Source organism: Vombatus ursinus, unplaced genomic scaffold (assembly GCF_900497805.2).
Source record: "Vombatus ursinus unplaced genomic scaffold, bare-nosed wombat genome assembly UNPS02014770.1, whole genome shotgun sequence".
NCBI lineage: Eukaryota > Metazoa > Chordata > Mammalia > Diprotodontia > Vombatidae > Vombatus > Vombatus ursinus.
The window spans coordinates 27,801,269-27,821,015 of NW_020954548.1; the positions used below are offsets into that span (position 1 = coordinate 27,801,269).

The following is a 19,747-nucleotide window of genomic DNA, read 5'->3' on the forward strand; positions in this document are numbered from 1 at the left end:
GAGAGAGAGAGAGAGAGAGAGAGAGAGAGAGAGAGAGAGAGAGAGAGATGAAAAATTTTAGCCATTTCTCCCAAACAAATCACTCCCTCTGTGGTTAACCTTGTATCTTGAAACAAGAACTTTTCAGTCCAAAGAAATGAATGTCAGAGTAGTGCACCCTGCCCAGTATCAGTCCTAGAAACATCAAAACAGCTATCTGAAAAGAGGAAAGAGTCCACGAAGTGAAATAAAATAACCAAATGAGACACAGTCTAGACCAGCCTCTGAAACTTTAGCAAATTGCTTATCTTCTCTGTGCCTCAGTTTTCTAACCTGTAGAAGAAAGGGTTGGACTTTATAATCTCTAAGCTTCCTTCATGCTCTGAGTCCTATGGTTAATGGACCAAAGCTCCTACATTACTGCTGAAACAGAATCTCAACCTGAGCTGTCAGCTCTATTATAATTTATAGACTTGTAAGTTATATTCATTCCTTCATCTAAGCAATTTCTAAAGTTTTAATGCTGCCAAAGATATCTACTTTAGATCATCATAGACTTTAGAGCTGGAAAGGGACCTTATTAGATCATCTAGGCCAGGGTTTTGCAAATTACTACTGCCCCATGAACTAAAAATGTTTTTTTACATCTTTTAAATCAAGTTTAATTGCATTTAAAAATATAAAAACTATTCTTAGCACCAGGCAAAGGTACCTGTATTTGGCCTTCCAGTTTGGTCCATCCTCCCTGTTTTACAGATGAGGAAACTAAGGCCCACAGATGTTAAGTAACCTTGCCCAAGGTTACCCAGATGGTAAATGGCATGGTCAGGATTAGAACTCAGTCTTCAAATCTAGCATATTTTCCATTTAACCAAGTTGACTCCTCATGACCATTAGTTAATATTTTTAATAGGAAAGAGGGCAAAGAATTATTTAATGCTATTTTGAGAAGGAAAATTAAAAAGCCTTTTCTTAGATTGGTAGTATACATACAGGGAGAACAGAGGGAAAGAGGGATATCAAAAACATGAGAAAACTTTCATTTTATTTTTTTAATTCAACTGAAACTCCATAGGGCTCTGTTTACATCATCATGAATTCTGCTTACTTATGTTTCTTGCATATGTGTAGTTCTTATAGTTATAAAATGGTGCATTCCATGTTAGAAATCTAAGGCGTGAATAAGAACATCAAAGTGGTTGAGGTTTCATGGCCACATATAAGTGTACACCCATGTCAGAGTGAGAATTGTGAGGCGTCCTTGACTTTGCACAGAAGTGGAGAGGTTTTGCTATAGTCCTAATAGGAGTAGGGGGAAGGAGAAGGGATGTGGCATAAATAAAATAGGCAAGCCCCCTCCCTCCAGATGAAAATTAGTACCCACCAGCAGCAGAGCTTTCTGAAGGAAGAAAAAGAAAGGGGATCTCGATTTCCTTTTCCTGTAGATTATTCAGGAATTTGCTTGTTATTGAAACCAATAAATTTTAGGGGAAAAGATTAGCTCTTCAAGGAGCCCTTACTTTTCTTGGATTGGTTACTTCATCCTAAGAGCTTTGCTTTCCTCATTTATATTATGGAGATAATATTCTCCTAATCTTATCGGATCACATATTTAGACCTGGAAGGGACCTTAGAACCTATCAAATCCAAACCCCTCATCTTACAGATGAAGAAACTGAGTTACAGAGAAGTTAAGTGACTTACCCAGAGTAACACAATTAATAAAATGTCTAAGGTAGGACTTGATCCCAGGCCTTCCTGACAGCTAGGTGGTACAATGGTTAGAGCACTGGACCTACAGTCAAGAAGACTTGAATTCAAATCCAACCTCTAGCTCTGTGACCTTGAGCAAGTCATTTAACCTCCCTCAGCCTTAGTTTTCCCATCTGTAAAATGGAGATAATCATCACACCTACTCCCAATGTTGTTTTGAGGATAAAATGAGAATATTTGCAAAGTGCTTTTGTAAACTTCAAAGTGCTATATAAATGCTAGCTATTATTATTATTATTACTATTATTATTATTATTATTATTCCTGATATCAAGTCTAGTGTTCTGTTTACTAAAGCATGAGGTTTCTATAAGAAAAATACTTAATAAACTTTCAAAGCTTATAAATGTGAGTTGTGATTGTTGTTGTGCTATGGAAATCCTGAAAAGAAACCAAATATAAAAATACCTTTAAGTAATAATTATTTACTTGTAGGCATCTTATTACATCTTCCTTCCCCCCATTTCCCTCTGTCTTCCCCTCTTATTTAAGGTGGTTCTAGATGTTGGCTGTGGATCTGGAATTCTTTCCTTCTTTGCTGTCCAAGCTGGAGCCAAGAAAGTATATGCTGTTGAAGCCAGTGCCGTAGCCCAATATGCCGAGGTAAGCACATTCATTCACTTTGGGGCCAAGGCTTCGAAGGTTCTAGAGTACCTTGTGCGGGGTAGCTAGTCCTAACAGCCACATAGTAGCTAGAATAACGAGGGACTTGGACACCAAGCCCTGAGGCTTCCAGCTGGCCCTTTTCCAGTAGGCATCTCTGTTTCATTTGTACAATGAACATGAAAATCATTTATCCATGGTTACAAAGTAAATGCAACAAAATTATAAAGAAACCCTCTTCTAATTCAACTAATGAAAGGGTTCCTTCTCATTCTTTAAATAATAAAACAGGATGAGAATCCTAAATACTTTCATTTCTCACAGTTGTGCTCCATAGTGAGTTTGGTTTGGTATTCATCTGAGTTTGTGATTTGATGGGTGTAGGGGACTTCCTATAAGAAAGCTCCCTCTACCAACACAGTATCTGAGATGGACTTTGAACCCAGGTATTCCTGACATCAAGTTTAGCTTTCTATGCACTTATACTAAGATTTCTGTAAGGTAAAAGTTAACAACTGCTCTGTAACATTAATAGTCTTATGAAGGTACTTGAGGGTAGTGTCAAGTTAAGCCACATGCCTCAGATCACATAGCTAAGATGTGTTAGTAACAGGACTAGACTCAAGTCGTCCCGACTCACAAAAACAGTCTGCCTTTCACTTATGTGTATCATTGATTTGAAATATTCTAATTCACTTAAGGATCATTTGTGCTCAGTCTACACATAGGGACTTAATTTGCCTGACACTAATTCAGTAAAAAGCTAGTATTCATGCTTGAAGATGCCTTTCAGATTTCAAAGCCCAATAGAAGATGCTTTGTTTTCAATACAAAATTGTTAGTCCTCACTGCCTCCTGTGGTTATGGCCCCCAGAACATGCCATAACCAGAATGCTTAACCAAGTCATCTTTTCTTACCCTCTTGGCATTTTCCACTCAGTGTGCCACTCGCCGAGGCAGTGGGTCTTTGAGATCCTTGAGCTCGACTCACTGTTGATCCTTGTGCAGACCCCTAAAACAATTCAACATTGCCCACTAGCACAGACAGGTGCCTCTTCATCCCCTCCTCTGCCCTATCCCCTTTAGCCCACTTCGTTCCCCTGACCAGATCCAGTTTTTATTATAATGACATTAGGGTCAAGTTCCTTTAGAGGAGTGGTGAATAAGTGCTTACTATTTAGTCGTATGATCGTTTTCAAGCTCTCCTTGAGTTTGCCTGCAAACATGCAATTCCCAGCCAATTTATTTCTGCAGTCTATCTATTACCTTTACTTAATATACTTCCCCTTGAAAGTCCCATAGATAGTCAACAAATCTTACTGACTCTACCAATCCAACATGTCTCATATCCATCCTCTTCTCTTCACTTATATGCCTACCAGTCTCATTCAGGCACTCCTCGCCTCTCACCTAGATCATATCAATAGATTCCAAATTGTGTCCAGTCACTCACTCCCTTTTCCAACCCATCTTCAATACAACCGCAAAAGTCGTCTTCCCAAAGCATAATCTGAATGTCGCTGCTGCTCAAGGAACTTCCGTGGCTTTCTTTTTCCTCTAGCATAAAGCACAAACTTTACTATTTAACACTGAAAACCTATCACAATCTGTCTTCAGCTTATCTTTTGAGACTCTGCCTTTCTCTTTACATGCTCAAATAGAGATCCATTTGATTAGAAAGTAGATATTCCACAAATACAATGTTTAGTTCTCTCTGCCATGCCTTTGTGCAGGCTGTGCCCCATGCCTAGAGAATGCTTTTCCTCCTCACGCCTGCCTTCTATGACTCCTAGCTCCCTTCATAGCTCAGTTCAAGTACCACCTCCTATGAGGCTTTCCTGGTTTCTCTAGTTGTTAATGCTTTCCTCCATTTCCTTAACCAAAAAAAGTTTATTTTGTTTAAGTTTTATATTTTCTTGTCTCAATATATTCTCTCCTACCCCAGTAGGATATGAATATATTAAGGTACGGATTGCTGTATTTTTTGTCTTTGTGCACCTAGCACTTGACATAGTTCCTAAGAATAGTAGGCACTTAAATGTTTGTTGAATTGAATTGAATTGAAGGCCCAGAATGCTATCAGAAAGGGAGGGGTAGGAGAAAGTGCTGAACATGAGCCCCATCCCATCTCAATATGGTCATCAACCATGCAGTATAAGTCAAAATAAAGCCGGAAGGAAACAAGTATTTATTAAGTACAACTATGTGCCAGGCATTGTGCTAAACACTTTACAAATATCATCTCATTTAATCCTTACAACAACCCTAGGAATTAGGTGCTATTATTATTATTATTATTATTATTATTATTATTATTATTATTATTATCATTATCATTATCATTATTATTATTATTATTTGACTGGCTGATGTCACTGTCCCTAAGCCCAGCATCTTATCTCTCCTCGCTAAGCACTGGTACAACTAAACTCCCATGCCTGGAATGCACTCCTTTGTTTCAGCCTCACAGAGACTTTGTATTCCTTCAGCCTCAGTTCAGACACTACTTCCTTATGAAGCTTTCCCTCATCCCCCCAGTTGTGAGTTCTCTTGCTCTCTTTGATTTATTCTGGTCTTCCGTGCCCTTAATGGCATTGGGAGAAAACATCCAGTTTCTCTGCCATTGACTCAAGCCCCCACCAATTCTGCTCCCCTAATTTTGGGCCTGCCTTGTGCCCCAGTTTCATTTAACAGTCAAATTAGCTTTTACAAAGGAATGTTTACTTCAAAGGTATAGTGAGAACAAACACAAAAACATTGGGGAGGAGGCACAGAAGCATAATCCCTACCTTGTACCTTAAAATACCTCAGACTCTGGCACAGGGAGGAAAATTAGGTTCACAGATTAACTCAGTTCCTAAATAGCATGGTTCCACCAAGTTCAAATTCCAAAGCCCCCTTGCACTGGCACAGAAGCACTCGTGCTTGTCAGGGCCTTCCCTGCTGGGCTAATAACAACCTCTAGCCTTGAATTGTGCCTCCCAAGTCACCATGGCTGAAGCTCCCAGGTCTGAGGACTCCATTGTCTCTGCTTCTTCCTAAAACTGAAAAGAGCAAATGAAACAAGCCAAAACCTCAAGCTCATTTCTTGAGGCCACGAGGCCTAAAGCAGTGAGGGTGAAGTGGCACAGACCTTCCCTCTCCCAGGGAAAGGCCATGGTGCTTCAGCCAGGCTGAACTACTGTGGGCCTCAATTTTCTACTCTGTAAAATAAAAGGATTTGGATTAGATGGACTCTGAGATCCCTTGCAGCTGTTCATCTATGATCCTGTGATCCTATAAACCTCCTCCCTTACTCATTAATATGCCTTGTGCTGTCTTGCCTCTGGACCTTCACTAATACAGTATTTTACCTGGAACAGATACTCAATAGAGATCAGTTGAATTTGCAGAGGGGAGTTGACAATAAGCTGATGCCTCTAGAGCTTAATCTGAAGCATTTTTTAGTTTGCATTAGTATTATTCATTGGTTCATGGTGCACTCACATACTTGCCCACTTTCCTCAAACAACATCCATTTTATAGGATTTGAGTTTATTGCCAGAAAAGAAGTATAGAAATTCCCAAAACTAGCAGTGAGGTATGAAGGGAGGGCTGACCCAGAGCCCATCAAAATGGGGGGGGTGAGAGGTTGTCCCCTCAAAGGATGCCATCTTGGATCTGCAGGCATCACAACTACAGATACTACGTATTTTTAGGTGAAAATTGAACCAGCTGACATTTAATTTTTTTTCCCCTGGAGGCTTCGTTAAAAAAAAGATAAAATTACAACAGGAAAGAAACGGGCCAATTTAGCAATGATAAACAGTCTCTGGATTCTAATCAAAACTTATCATCTGAATTCTCCTTCTTGTACCAGTCTCATATGTGCTAATGAAACTGAATATGAATATCTTCAAATTATACCAAATTCAACTTTTCTTGTGGACTATATATAGCCCAGCCTTTTAATGTGTGCTGTCATTGACCAGGGGAAGCTGTATAGAGGAGGTAGGAGTGGCACTTGAACTGAGCCTCAGAGTTTGGGTAGGAAATGAGTGTGGCCCCTTTCCAGCTTTTGGAATCCCAGACTTTTTCTCTCTTTCTAATATATGGCTATTCTCTGCACAGTCTCTGCACAGTCCCATTGATTCCTTTGTTGGGAAAACGCTGCTACTTTTGACCTGAATACTATTTGCAGCAGCTACAAATTTAATACATAAATTTGGTAAACTTGGAGACCAAAGGATGAAGTTAGGTTTTTTGTAACTGTATTTTCTACCTTTGTGTACTGTTGCTCCATGTTGGGTTTTATCCTTTGCAGGTCTGGTCTGTTTTAGCTCTGTTCCCACTAAATAGCATGGTTCCACCAAGTTCAAATTCCAAAGCCCCCTTGTACTGGCACAGAAGCACTCGTGCTTGTCAGGGCCTTCCCTGCTGGGCTAATAACCTCTAGCCTTGAATTGTGCCTCCCAAGTCACCATGGCTGAAGCTCCCAGGTCTGAGGACTCCATTGTCTCTGCCTCTTCCCAAAACTGAAAAGAGCAAATGAAACAAGCCAAAACCTCAAGCTCATTTCTTGAGGCCACGAGGCCTAAAGCAGTGAGGGTGAAGTGGCACAGACCTTCCCTCTCCCAGGGAAAGGCCATGGTGCTTCAGCCAGGCTGAACTACTGTGGGCCTCCCATCTCTGTTATTGCTGCTGTCCCTCTCGCTCTCTATGGTTGCCTTTCTTTTATATCCATTCCTTTAATATACATAACATTTTATGTTAGCTCTGGAAGGAAGCCATAGAGACTATACCACCTGTTTTCTTTATTTTATAGATAAAGAAACTGAGGCCTAAAAAATGAAATGACTTGTTCCAAGTGATTATATTGTAATAATGTAAGGCAGGAAAAGGTAGTAAGTGGGTATACCCCTAGATAGTTCAGTGAATAGAGTGCTAGGCCTGGATTCAGGAAGATCTGAGTTCAAATTTGGCCTCAGACACTTACTAACTGTGTGACTCTGATCAAGTCATTGACCTCTGATGGACTCAGTTTCCTCAATGACTTCTGATGGACTCAGTTTCCTCAACTGCAAAATGAGAATAATAAAAGCACCTCCCTTTCAGGGTTGCTGTGAGGATCAAATGAGGTATTTTTTAAACTATTTAGCATGGTGCCTGGCACATTGTAGGCACTATATAAATGCTACCGATCATTATTGTTGTTGTTGTTATTATTATTATTATTATCATTTCAGTAAGGGCCCTCCACTCTTTTCTCTATATATTTTCTCCCCCTATCAATCTTGGTAGCCTCCATGGGTTCGGTTACTATTTCCTTGCAGATAATTCCTAGATCTAATTTATATACTCAGTCCTAACTTCTCTCCTGAGCTCCAGTCCTACTTATCTAACTCCAAACCCAGTGCTCTTTTCACTGTGCTAAACTAACCATTAATTTACCATCAAATACTATTTAATACCTTTCAGGAAGGCTTAAATAACCTAATTAATTACCTAGAGAAATTGTTTTTAATCAGCTCAATGTTCTCTCCCAGTCCAATCCAGTACAACCTGTCAGACACCTTTAAAGCACCAACGATGGCCAAGGGGCTATGCTAGATATTAGGAACAAACTGAAAAATAACTCTTGTCCCTAAGAAGCTTACATTCCATATTATTCACCACACAAGTCGTAAGTCAGAAGATCAAAGGAGACAAGTGAAGTGGCTGGCCCAAGGCATTAAACCCTCCCCAAGCCAGGATTCCAATTCAGGTTCCATGACTAAATTCAGTGAACTTTTACTGCACCAGGCTGCCTCCTGAAAGCATCAGAGAGAAGATGCTTTAGAGTACCACTGAAGTACAGCATGGATGCTGAAACATTCTCCCTTCTCTGCTCTTTTCCTCTCCTTAAATTAGGGAGATATGTAACAGGTATTGATGACAGAAAATAACAGTACCCAAAAGCATGTAATACTTGGTTGACACTCTAAAACATGCATTTGTAAAGCCACTACTGTGTATTACTGGAATAATACAAAGCTTTGGTAAGAAAAGATTCCTGTACTTAGAGCTCACAGACTCAGAGGGAGATAAGGTGAGCACAGATAACTATGATACACATATTACCTGAAAAACACACTTGAGAGTTTTACAGGGCAAATGCATTTGACAGATGAGGTCATATTTGCATGTTTTTGGTGGGGGGTTTTTCTTGGCCAGAAACCCAGCATCTCATAGTCTTGTTCTAATGTTTTTGGAGACCTGAGTTCACTAATTTGCAGTTATACAAATTTTCAGCAAGAGCTCATGGAATCAAGGTCAAAGTTGATATTGCTGTGCCAGTTTTTCTCCTTTTCTCTAAATATATCCCTTGTTCCTTTCTCCCACTGCCCTTATCCCATATTCCTTAGGCTTCTGCTGAGCAGCTGTTAGCATCTGGCACATGCATACCCTTCACCTTCATGTCAACTGCTGACAGTGAAGCTAAGGTTCTAACAGAACAAATGGTGAGGAAACAGGGAGAAGGAGCCAGGGCCACCACCATCTGCCCACCCCTGGCAGGTGGATGAATTTAAGGAAGCAATCTAGAATTCTAGCAATCTAAGCATTCATAGCATTTACAAAACAGGGCCTGGAGTAAACAATTGCTTTATGCAGAACTGAATCTTCAAATTGAAATACCGGTTTCTCTAGACAGTTCATCAAGGAATAGGGAGCAAAGCAGCCTTCCTGTGCTCCAGGAAATTTATGTAAAGCACTTGAATAAACAGGAAGACAAGCCTGCCATGCATGAGGAAAGCCTGCCTACATTGGAGAATCCAGCTGGTGGTGGGATTGTCAGAGGCATTATTTAAAATAGGCCAAGCGGAATATATGGGTTCATTTATGTGTCGTCCATTACAGGGAGAAAATCCCTTCAGGGATATGGCACCATGATTAATGTTGAGGGAAAGCTGTTTTGGAGAAGAATGTAAAATTCAACATTCTTACGGCTTCTATTTAGCACCCAGTTCATCTTCTAGAGAGGCTCGGGGAGGCCTCATTCATCTCATTCTATATATACCAGCAGAACATGAATTTTAGAAAGGTAAAGCTTGGGTGTCCTATCAAGTTGAGCACCAGTGATGAGGATCTAGCAGCTGGTCTCAAAGTGGCACCATTTCTAAGGGCACATTGCAATTAGATCACCTATAGAAAAGGTCTTTTTGGACATTCCTATGGATACTTTTTCCTTGAACCCTAAATTGTGTTGGATATAAACATTGTGATCCTTTCTTTATCTATCTCAATTGTTGCCTGGTGTAAAGTGTGAAGAGACTCTTGGAGCAGCTCAGAAGTCATAAGATCAAAGGAGAAAAGTTCAGTGGCTTGCCCAAGGTATTGAATGTTGCCCAAGCCAGTATTCCAATTCAGATACCATGACTCTAAATTCAGTGCTCTTTTACTATACTAGGCTGCCTCCCAGGGAGAGGTTATATACTAGAAGAGCAACAGAGGACACTTTAGATCACCACTCAAGTGTAGCTGGATGCTGATGCCAAAACATTCTCCTTTCTCTGGTCTTTTCCTCTCCTTAAATTAGGAAACACTCCTAACATGATCTTTAACTGCCTGCTGAGTTGCTGTAATTAAGATGACCCAAAAACAGTATTTTATTTTGATTCCTAATCTCCCTTGCATAATGATTTCCCTAAAATATCCTGTCAAGCTGCATTGAAATCCCTCACCAATACTTACACCTTGACTTCTTCCCTTGTGTTATAGTGTATAGAATATTGGACTGGGAGCCAGAAAGCCTAGGTTCAAACCTGCATTGTATACTTACTGCTTGTGTTGCCCTGAACAAGTCACCAAACCTTTTTAAGTCTGTTCTTCTGTAAATTTGGAGACAATAATCATATTTTCCTCACAGTTGTTATGAAAAGCAAATGAGATCATACTGATAAAGTGGGTTGTAAATCTTAAAGGGCCCTGTAAATGCTAGCTATTGTTATAAAAACTTTTATCCCACCCTTTTTTCTTCTAATTTCTCCTCCTTCTTTTGGGATCCCATTCCCAGCATAGTTTATTTTAACCATTAAGTGGGAAGCCCAGTATTTTATTGTCCCAGTTAAAGGAGGAGTTGTGTGAATACCAGCCAAGATAAAAGGACACCTTTCTGGTGGGGACACTCTACTTCCTTTCCCCTCCAGGATTTAAAGTTAAAACACCCCCTTGGTGGATAGAGCACTGGTCTTGGAGTCAGAAGGACCTGAGTTCAAATCCAGCCTCTAACACTTGACACTGACTAGCTGTGTGACCTTGGGCAAGTCACTTAACCTCATTGCCTACAAAAAAAATTAAAATAAAATAAAATAAAACACCCCCTTGCAAGCATATTCTCAAGTTTCTATTTCCCAAAGGAATTTTGTAGTTCATCCTCCCATCTCTGGCCATGGTCAACATTCTGGCTAACTATACCCAGCTTTCAAAACTGGACTGCCAAACTCTAACCCCTACAAAGAAACAACAAATATGAATCATCCACCATCTGCAATGCACTACGTAAGATACTAGGGATGGGAAGACAAAAATGAAATAAGGGACTCCCATCTAGCAGCTTCTACCTTACAATTGCACTGATAAATGTTCTGAGGGGCCTTCACCATCTTGCCCACCCCCTAACCATGGAAATTGGCTGATCTATAACCTGGATAGTTTTGCTTAGAATAGTGCTTAATTTGAAATAGGAAATCTTAGTCCAAATTCCAACTCTGACTGCAAACTAGCTCTAAAATCTGGAGCAAATAAGTTGCCTGAGTGTCAGATTCCTCACCTGTAAAATTCAATCCAGTTAACTATTTACTAAATGCCTAGCATGTGCTAGGCACTAAGGATTAGGTATTGAGGATATAAAGACAAAAGTGAGAAATCACTATTGGGGAACCCCAACATTTGTGCAGATAAGTAAGTTCAAGTTATCTAAAAAGTAAATGCAAAGTAATTTCTAAGAATAAAGCACTAACTGGGAAAATCAGGAAAGACCTGGGTAAGAAGGGATACTTGAGCTGTGTTTTTATTTGTTGTTTGTCCTTCATTCTGGAAGAGGACAAATGACATCAGGAAGGTGATGTCTTGACTTGCAAGTGAATTGGATTTAAGTGAGGCAGGGCTGTGCAAAACTGCCAGCCTCATTCTCTTCTTGAGTGCCATCTGGGTCAGTGGCAAGACATAGATCAAGATGACTGGAGATGGACCCAGATGCAATGGGAGATCTTGGCTTTTTTAAGCTAAGATCTTTCCCAGGTCTCAGTTTGACTGAGGCAACACCCATTCAGTGATGAAGGCTAGGTAAGAAATGAGGCAGCAAATGGCCTCTTTTACCTACTCAAAAAAAAAAATCTGGGAAGAGAAGACCCTCAGGGTTTCTGACCAAAACAGAAACAATTTCTATTTACACTCACTCTGAGCCAACTCACTATCATTCCCAACTAGAAAGAGAAGGAACTGAGAGCTCACGAACTCTGCTTATTAGTGGAGCTGGCTCAGGGAGGGCACCTTCCCACTTACACAATGACCACTTCTCCCTTCCTTCTCCTGCCTTTCTCAAGCTCAAGGAAGCTCACTTGAGCTGTATATATTGAAGGGAGCTAGAGATTCTAAGAGGTGTAGGTGAGGGAGGGAGAATATTCCAGAAACGGGGGCTGACTGAAAAGGCACAGAGATGAGAGATAGAATGTTAGTGACAAGAAACCACAAGTACACCAATTGGGCTAGGGGGTATAACATGAAATCAATCTGGAAAGATAGTTTTGGGCCAGATTATAAAGGGCTCTAAATAACAAATATAAAGGCATTTTTATTTTATCCTAGAGTCATTGAAGTTTCTTAGCACAGGAAGCACAAAGTCAGACCTGTGTTATAAGTCTATCAGTTTGGCAGCTTATAGGACTTGGAGAAGAGAGAGGAAAAACTGGAGGCAGGGAGACCAATCAGGATGTTATTGTAGTAGTCCAGTCAGGGGATGATGAGGGCCTGACATAGAATAGTGACTGAGTGGAGAGAAGGGGAAAAATGCATAAGTTGTTGTGGTGGCAGAATTGACAAAATTTGACAACTCTTTGGATATGGGAAGAGGAGAAGAACAGTTAAGGATAACATTGAGATAAAAAAAAACGGGTAAATGGAATAGTGGGTGTCCTTGACACAAATAGGGAAGTTAGAGGAAAGAGGAATATTTAGATAGAAAAGTATTGAGTGTTGTGAGTAGAATAATTTATGTAACAGTGTTATAGAAATGTGAATTATCATTATTTTACAGTATCTATCCTTATAATCAAAGGAATTTCTTGATCCTGACACTTCTACCCATAATCACTCAACCTTTATTTTATCATTTCACTGCAGAAGATAGAGCCTTCCCTTAATCCACATGCCTCTAGAGACTTTCCAGGACTACATTCAGTCCCTGTTGGGGCAAGGGAGGGCAGGGAAGGTGAACACATAGAGCTGTGCCTTGAGGCTTGTCCCACTTTAGTCTGTGTAGGACATTGCTGCAAGTTTTCTTGGCAAAACAAGCTAGTAGTTGAAGAAGACTGTGATTTAAAGATGCAAGACAAGGAAAGCCCTGGTTGTGCTCTCTTAGTGAGAAATACTAAACAGCATGTATATGGTTGATTCCTAATCTCTTTTAAAATGCATCAGTTCTCTTGACCCTAACATTATCTTTGCCTGCCCTCCCCCAATTTTCACTTCTTTAGCCTGTGTATGGTAAAGAAAATGTTTCTCTTAGCTCAATTTCACAAGGAGGAAAACCAAGTAGAATATGTTACTTGGGGTAAGGCTGCATAATACCCAAAGAGCTGGTTGATTCATCCGTGCAATGCCTGGAGATGAATCAGTGGATTTTAACTTTTTTTTTTTTGTTTACTGAATCAAGCTGGTTATTTTACCAATTGTTCTGAGTGGTCTCCAGTCCTGTCCTTTTATCAGAAACCATGCATTGATTTTTCTCACCTGGGTTACTTTTTAATGATCTAAGAAACCCAGAAAAGTCTGGACTCTGTGTGTATGTGTGTGTGTGTGTGTGTGTGTACGTGCACTCAAATACACACCATTCTTCAGCCAATCTAACAGCTGTCTATGAAGACTTTCTTGCAAAGAAAAAAATCTCTTCCTCTCAGGCAGCTGTAATAAGCTTGGCCAGTTCTCTGACGAAGTTCTCATGCTGCTTGTGTTCCCTGGGTGTTGTGACAGCTTGAAGCTGACTTACTACTGTGGTTTCTTAGTATCAGTGAGAGAGTTCACATGGCAGGCAGTAAAATGACTTGTAAGTTGACACAGACTTCCCTTTAGGTTGATTTAGAAATAAGGGCATGACATCCCAGCTTGAAGCTGCTAGAGAGGCCCTCTCCTTATGCCTGGACTTTAATCTCTGGTAGAAATTGCAACAAGCAGTAAGATACATACAACTTTTTAGTTAAAGTTTGCTTACTTCTTGACCCTTCCCTAGACACAAACCCTCTCCTTCATAGGTGTATGACTCAGATAAAAAAAATGGGGAACTGTTTTCTCCACTACTACCACCAAAGAAGAAAACTGTGTTTTCTAGAGGCAAAACTGCTAAATCAGATGGTGTAGTGTGAGAGAAAGAGGAACTAGAATCATTGTTGTTACTTGTCCTTCATTCTTGAAGAGTACCGTGACATCAGGGAAGTGAATTGAATTTAAGTGAGGGAGGGCTGTGTAAAGTCACCAGTTTCACTTTCTCTTCCAGAGCTATCTGGGTCCAGGGGTGAGATATAGATCAAGATGACTGGAGATGTCCCTGAATACAGTGGGAAGCCTTGGCTGTTTTAAGCTAAAGTCTTTAGCAGGTCTCATTTAGACCCAGGACATTATCATCTCTCTTCAATGAGATCCGTGATTACTCCAAAAAAGGCCAGCCTAAAAGATAGTATGATCACAGCACTGGATTTGGTGTTGGAGGATATGGGTTCAAATACCAGCCCTTCTGCTTACTACCTGTGTGGTCATAGACAAATTACTTAGCCTCTCTGGACCTCAGTTTTCTCAACTGTAAAATGAGAGGGTTGGACTTGAGGACCTATAAGATCTTTCCTAGCTCTAAATCTAACCCATGTTGTTCCCTAGTATGAAAACACATCTTTTTAATATGTGTTCTCCCAGTGATTATGTACTATTGTGAATCTTGGAACTCACCAATTTCCAAAGAATAGAAGTTGTGTACAGTTCAAAGGACAACAGAAGAGATGCATAGCAGGTGCAAGTATGATACAGGATATTATCAAACTCACGCAAAAAGTGGCATTAAAGATAATATCATGGAAATTAATGATTAGAAAAGAAGATATGCCAGATACAGAGGAATAATGAAAAATAAGAGATGGACAACTTGATTACTGTATTTGTAGCCATGAAATATAAAAGACCTATAGGAAAACACTCAACATACTGGGTAAATTCCCTATGGAGAATCTAGGGAAGAATATGGATAGGAATAGTGCAGGATGGGGAGAAGAAGATGATTTGTGGTCAGCACCAATTAAGCTACATACTCCCATTCTAAAACATCATAAATACAATGAAGCATCTTCCAAACTGAACATGTGTATAGAAACATTAATTTTCCTGCCACTGCTATTGGACCAATGAACAAGTAACATCCTTTTTTAAAATCTTTTCATACTGACATGCTGACAATAAAGCACCTAGAAATTTACAGTTCAATTTATAAAACATTTAATAAGTACCAACTACATATAAGACACTTTATATAATGTATTTAATGTCATCATATGATTTTCTTTTTTTGAAGAAAACAAAAAAAATCACATTCCTTAAAACATTCTCCCCAAATTCCAAGGATATAAGAATCATTTGAAGACCTCAGGATTTTTTTTCAATGCAAGAAGTATCATTAGGCAAAAAATCAGAATTAAAGAGTTATACTTCATTGCTTAAACATTATCATGAGTTTTCAGGGAACAACCAATGACTGACAGCAGTGGTCTCCAAAGCAGAGATCTAACTCCAAGGGATTATGGATCATGAAATCAGGTGTTTGGAGATGGGTTGCTTCATATCTTCAATCAATAATCACTAATAATTCATATATGGTTACTCCATGCTGAGCACTGGGCATACAAAGAAAAAGAAAAAACAGTCCCTTCCCTCAAGAAGCTTACATTCTAATGAGGGAATCAGAGTCAATAAATATTTATTAAGCACCTCCTATGTGCCAGACACTGCTAAGCACTGGAGATACAAAGGAAGGCATAAGGCAGGTTGTGCTCTCAAGGAGCTCAAAATCTAATGGGTGAAGGCAACCTATAAAAAGAAGCTGAAAAGGAATGTTAGAAGGGAAGGAATTACAAAGTCCTGAAGCCACAGTGGGAAATTATCTGAGAAGTGGTGAATTACAGAATTGATTTCATCTTGCAGAATGATGAATTTCTAGAGATGATGAAGTCTAGAAGAGGTGATCCTCAAATGACAGACAGACATCACTGGGCCCCTACTTAAAGACTCTCCAGGTTGACAGATCCTGACTGAGCTTTTGCTCCATGACTTCAGCCTTGGAGAATCCACAAATACCTCAGGAAACAATGAGCCATTATTAGAGGAAGCCTATCTATTCAGAAGACTTGATGAATCCTATTTTGCCATGATCTGTCTACCTAGCTTTGCCAATGTTGCCAATATGATGTTTCTGGTACCCAGAATAAATATTATTAACCAGGGCTTTTAATTATGATTGATTCTTTCACTGTTGCACAGCTATGACTGAAGTATGAGGCAGAGAAGACTGAGTGGGGAGGCCTGAGATGAATTTGAAAGGCAGCCTGCTTTTGGGCAGAATAGAATGGACTACCTTGATAGGTTCCCTATCTTCATTCAGGAAGCTTTTGGGGATCTTGTAGAGGAGACACAAGTAGGTGCAAATTGAACTAGATAATCTCTAAGGGCCCATACAGGACTGAGATTCTGTGATTTTTTTAAAGACCATATTTACTGGACCATTCACAAAAAAAAAAAAACACTACCATGAAAAATTAAAACTGTCAAACCTTTCTCTGACCTTCTTTGAGTTTTGAGTGATTTTGTTTTTAACAAATGCTTAACAAACTTTCCTATTAAATATGCAAATGGATCTTTGTCTTCAGACTTAGAACAAGTATCCTAATAGAAGTCTTACTCATAGATATCAGTCTAATTAAATGCTGCAGGGCTGCGGTCCTATTCTCAATTGTGACATTATCAGTAAAAGGCAGGAAAGAGTGGAAAGGGGCAATGGGATATTTTTCTCCTCCAAGGCCTGGGTGGGCCATCTGGCAGTCTTTAGCATACATATACAGTATGTATGCCAGATTAAATAACATACTTTGAATTACTTTTTAGAGATTATCATACGGGAGGAATGTTGTTTTAACCTCACAGCTTCACAAAACTTGCAAATTGATGGACGGCTCTCTCCGAAATTTAACAATAGCATGGAACATAGCCCATCAGAGACCAATAAATCAGCATGTGATTTCATCTACTGGTCTGAGCAACAGTTGTGATGGGAAAGAAGTTGAAAAATTATGGTAGGTATAAGCAGGCTTCAGTGTTTTTACTAACAATGACTTATGTAACAGAAGAAGTTAAAAAAGTGATCTCATCAAGGATATATTTGACCAGAAATTGAATAGGGAGGTCATAAAGCGAGAATGAGGGATAACAGGCAGATGGCCTGAGCCCTACCAAGACAGTAATTTCTTCCCCTCCCCCAATAATATAAGAACTAGAAACAGGCCTACACTTCACTGTGCAGATCTTCTGTGGAAGAAAAACAGCAAAATATAAACCAGTGGTTTCCAAACCTTTTTTTGATCATTCAACCCTATCAGTAAAAAGATCGCACACCCCACCCGAATAAAAATCTATTTTGAAAGTATACATCCATACTATTGTGCTAATTATGTACATTATAAAACATTTTTAAAAATAAAAGAATGAAATAATGATAAAAATAACTATTTTGAAGTATTAATGGTAGAAAAATGCTTAATGAAAGTATTTGTAACAGTATTTTAGTTACAGCACTGTGAGTGAATATGCATCATTATTTTCCAAAATCCCTGTGTATGTTCCATAAGATAGGACATACTTGCCAATAATAACCATTTACTCAAATGTATCTATGACTTCATCAATATTGGGATTTCCATCAAAGATACATATCACAATGCATCCATTCTTGTCCATCCTCTTAGACCATATTCTGCTGAAAGTCGACCCCAGGGTTATGTCCAAAATCCCTGAAGTGTTGGGGACCTTCTTCACTTTTTTTCTGACTGCCCACATCACCCCTCATTCTTGCCGTGTCAATAAACATTTATTAAGTGCCTTCTATGTGCCAAGAATTGTGCTAAGAGCTGAAGATACAAATATGAAAAAGAAAGATAGTCCCTGCCCTTAAGGAGCTTACAGTCTACTGGGGGAAGACAGCTTACAAAAGGAAGCTGAAAAGTAGAAGGTACCCAGCACAAGGGGCATAATGAAGAAATCCAATGCAGTCAAACAAGGTGGGAAATGAAAAGATGTCTCACCTGGGTGTCCTCCTTAAATGAAGGTTTTTTGGAAGAGCTCTATGTCCCACCCTCCAATCAGAGGAGTCCCAGAGCATGTAACTAGCCTATCTTTTCTTCCAGTCATACAATTCCTTGATGATGTATTTTACTGCTACTGTATACCTCTCGTATGCCCTCTGTGTGGATTTTTTTTAGTTCTTCAGAGCATATATTCCATGTCTTACTGCCATGGAATGACTTTTCCAATATGCCCCAAGAAGCTCATTATTAGGAAAACCTCATCACCCTGCTAGATCCCATCAGCCTTGGTACTTCACCTCATCAGCACCCACAGCCCCTTGATTGCATGGTAGAGCCATGAACTGCAAAACTTCCATTGAAGAAGGGAACTCAGCTCAGAGCATCTCTTCATTTCTCATCTGACTGCTCTAGTTTGGGACTGCTCTGACTGTTCCACCATATCTCCACATCAGGTGTCTTCCTTGGCCACCACCCCACCCCTGAACTTGTTTTTCAGATTCATCGCGTGTTTGTCTTGCCCCATTAGACTGTAAGCTCCTTGAGGATGGGGACTACCTTTTTTCAATATTTGTATCCCTAATGCTTAGCACAGTGCCTGACACATAGTAGGCATGTAATGACTGATTTGTCAACATGACTAGAATTTTAGTATTGAAAAGATGAACCTCATTGGATAGTAAGGAAGAGAGCCAGGAGTGATCTCTTTCGGGATGCTCTTCTCTATCCTGGGGCTTGATGCAATCATCATGATGTCATCAACAAACAGGAACATCTGGAGGACCTCACCATATACAGAAAATCTCTGTTGGGTCTCTTCCATCACAGTAGCAAACACCTTTGTCAAGCATACATCTTCATATGTTATGCTTTACCTGATGCTGATTATTAGATGGTCCTTGAAATAGGTCATTTCTGTTGTTAAATCTTCAAGGAATTAAATGATGTTGATGTATTGATGGGAGAAGACCTATAAGGTGATGTTTAGCTCTACTGAACCAAGGACTTTTTATAGTTCACAAACAATAAGTACAATAGAATCTTAGATTCTCTGCATCTTTTAGTTCATTATTAAATGGTAAAGACATGGTCCATTGCTAAATATCACTTGCAAAAGCCTGAGTATTCCCTTACCAATAACCTCATTAAAGATGCCCTCAATTTATGATTGTGCAGATAGGACATTAGGCAAATAAATTAGTAGTTACTGATATTTTCTCAATAACCTTTTCTGGGTATTAATAAGAATTTTGGGGATTATTGACACGGCAAGAATGAGGGGTGATGTGGGCAGTCAGAAAAAAAGTGAAGAAGGTCCCCAACACTTCAGGGATTTTGGACATAACCCTGGGGTCGACTTTCAGCAGAATATGGTCTAAGAGGATGGACAAGAATGGATGCATTGTGATATGTATCTTTGATGGAAATCCCAATATTGATGAAGTCATAGATACATTTGAGTAAATGGTTATTATTGGCAAGTATGTCCTATCTTATGGAACATACACAGGGATTTTGGAAAATAATGATGCATATTCACTCACAGTGCTGTAACTAAAATACTGTTACAAATACTTTCATTAAGCATTTTTCTACCATTAATACTTCAAAATAGTTATTTTTATCATTATTTCATTCTTTTATTTTTAAAAATGTTTTATAATGTACATAATTAGCACAATAGTATGGATGTATACTTTCAAAATAGATTTTTATTCGGGTGGGGTGTGCGATCTTTTTACTGATAGGGTTGAATGATCAAAAAAAGGTTTGGAAACCACTGGTTTATATCTTGCTGTTTTTCTTCCACAGAAGATCTGCACAGT

At 39.4% G+C, this 19,747-nt stretch overlaps 1 protein-coding gene across 1 annotated transcript in view; it reads left to right on the plus strand.

Moving 5' to 3' along the window:
- LOC114043926 (histone-arginine methyltransferase CARM1-like) overlaps positions 1-19,747 on the plus strand; it is a 243,762-nt gene that overhangs the window by 161,242 nt on the left and 62,773 nt on the right. The window contains exon 5 of the mRNA XM_027863178.1: positions 2,245-2,355. Within this exon, the coding sequence (XP_027718979.1) occupies positions 2,245-2,355 (111 nt within the window). The remainder of the gene's footprint in view (positions 1-2,244; positions 2,356-19,747) is intronic.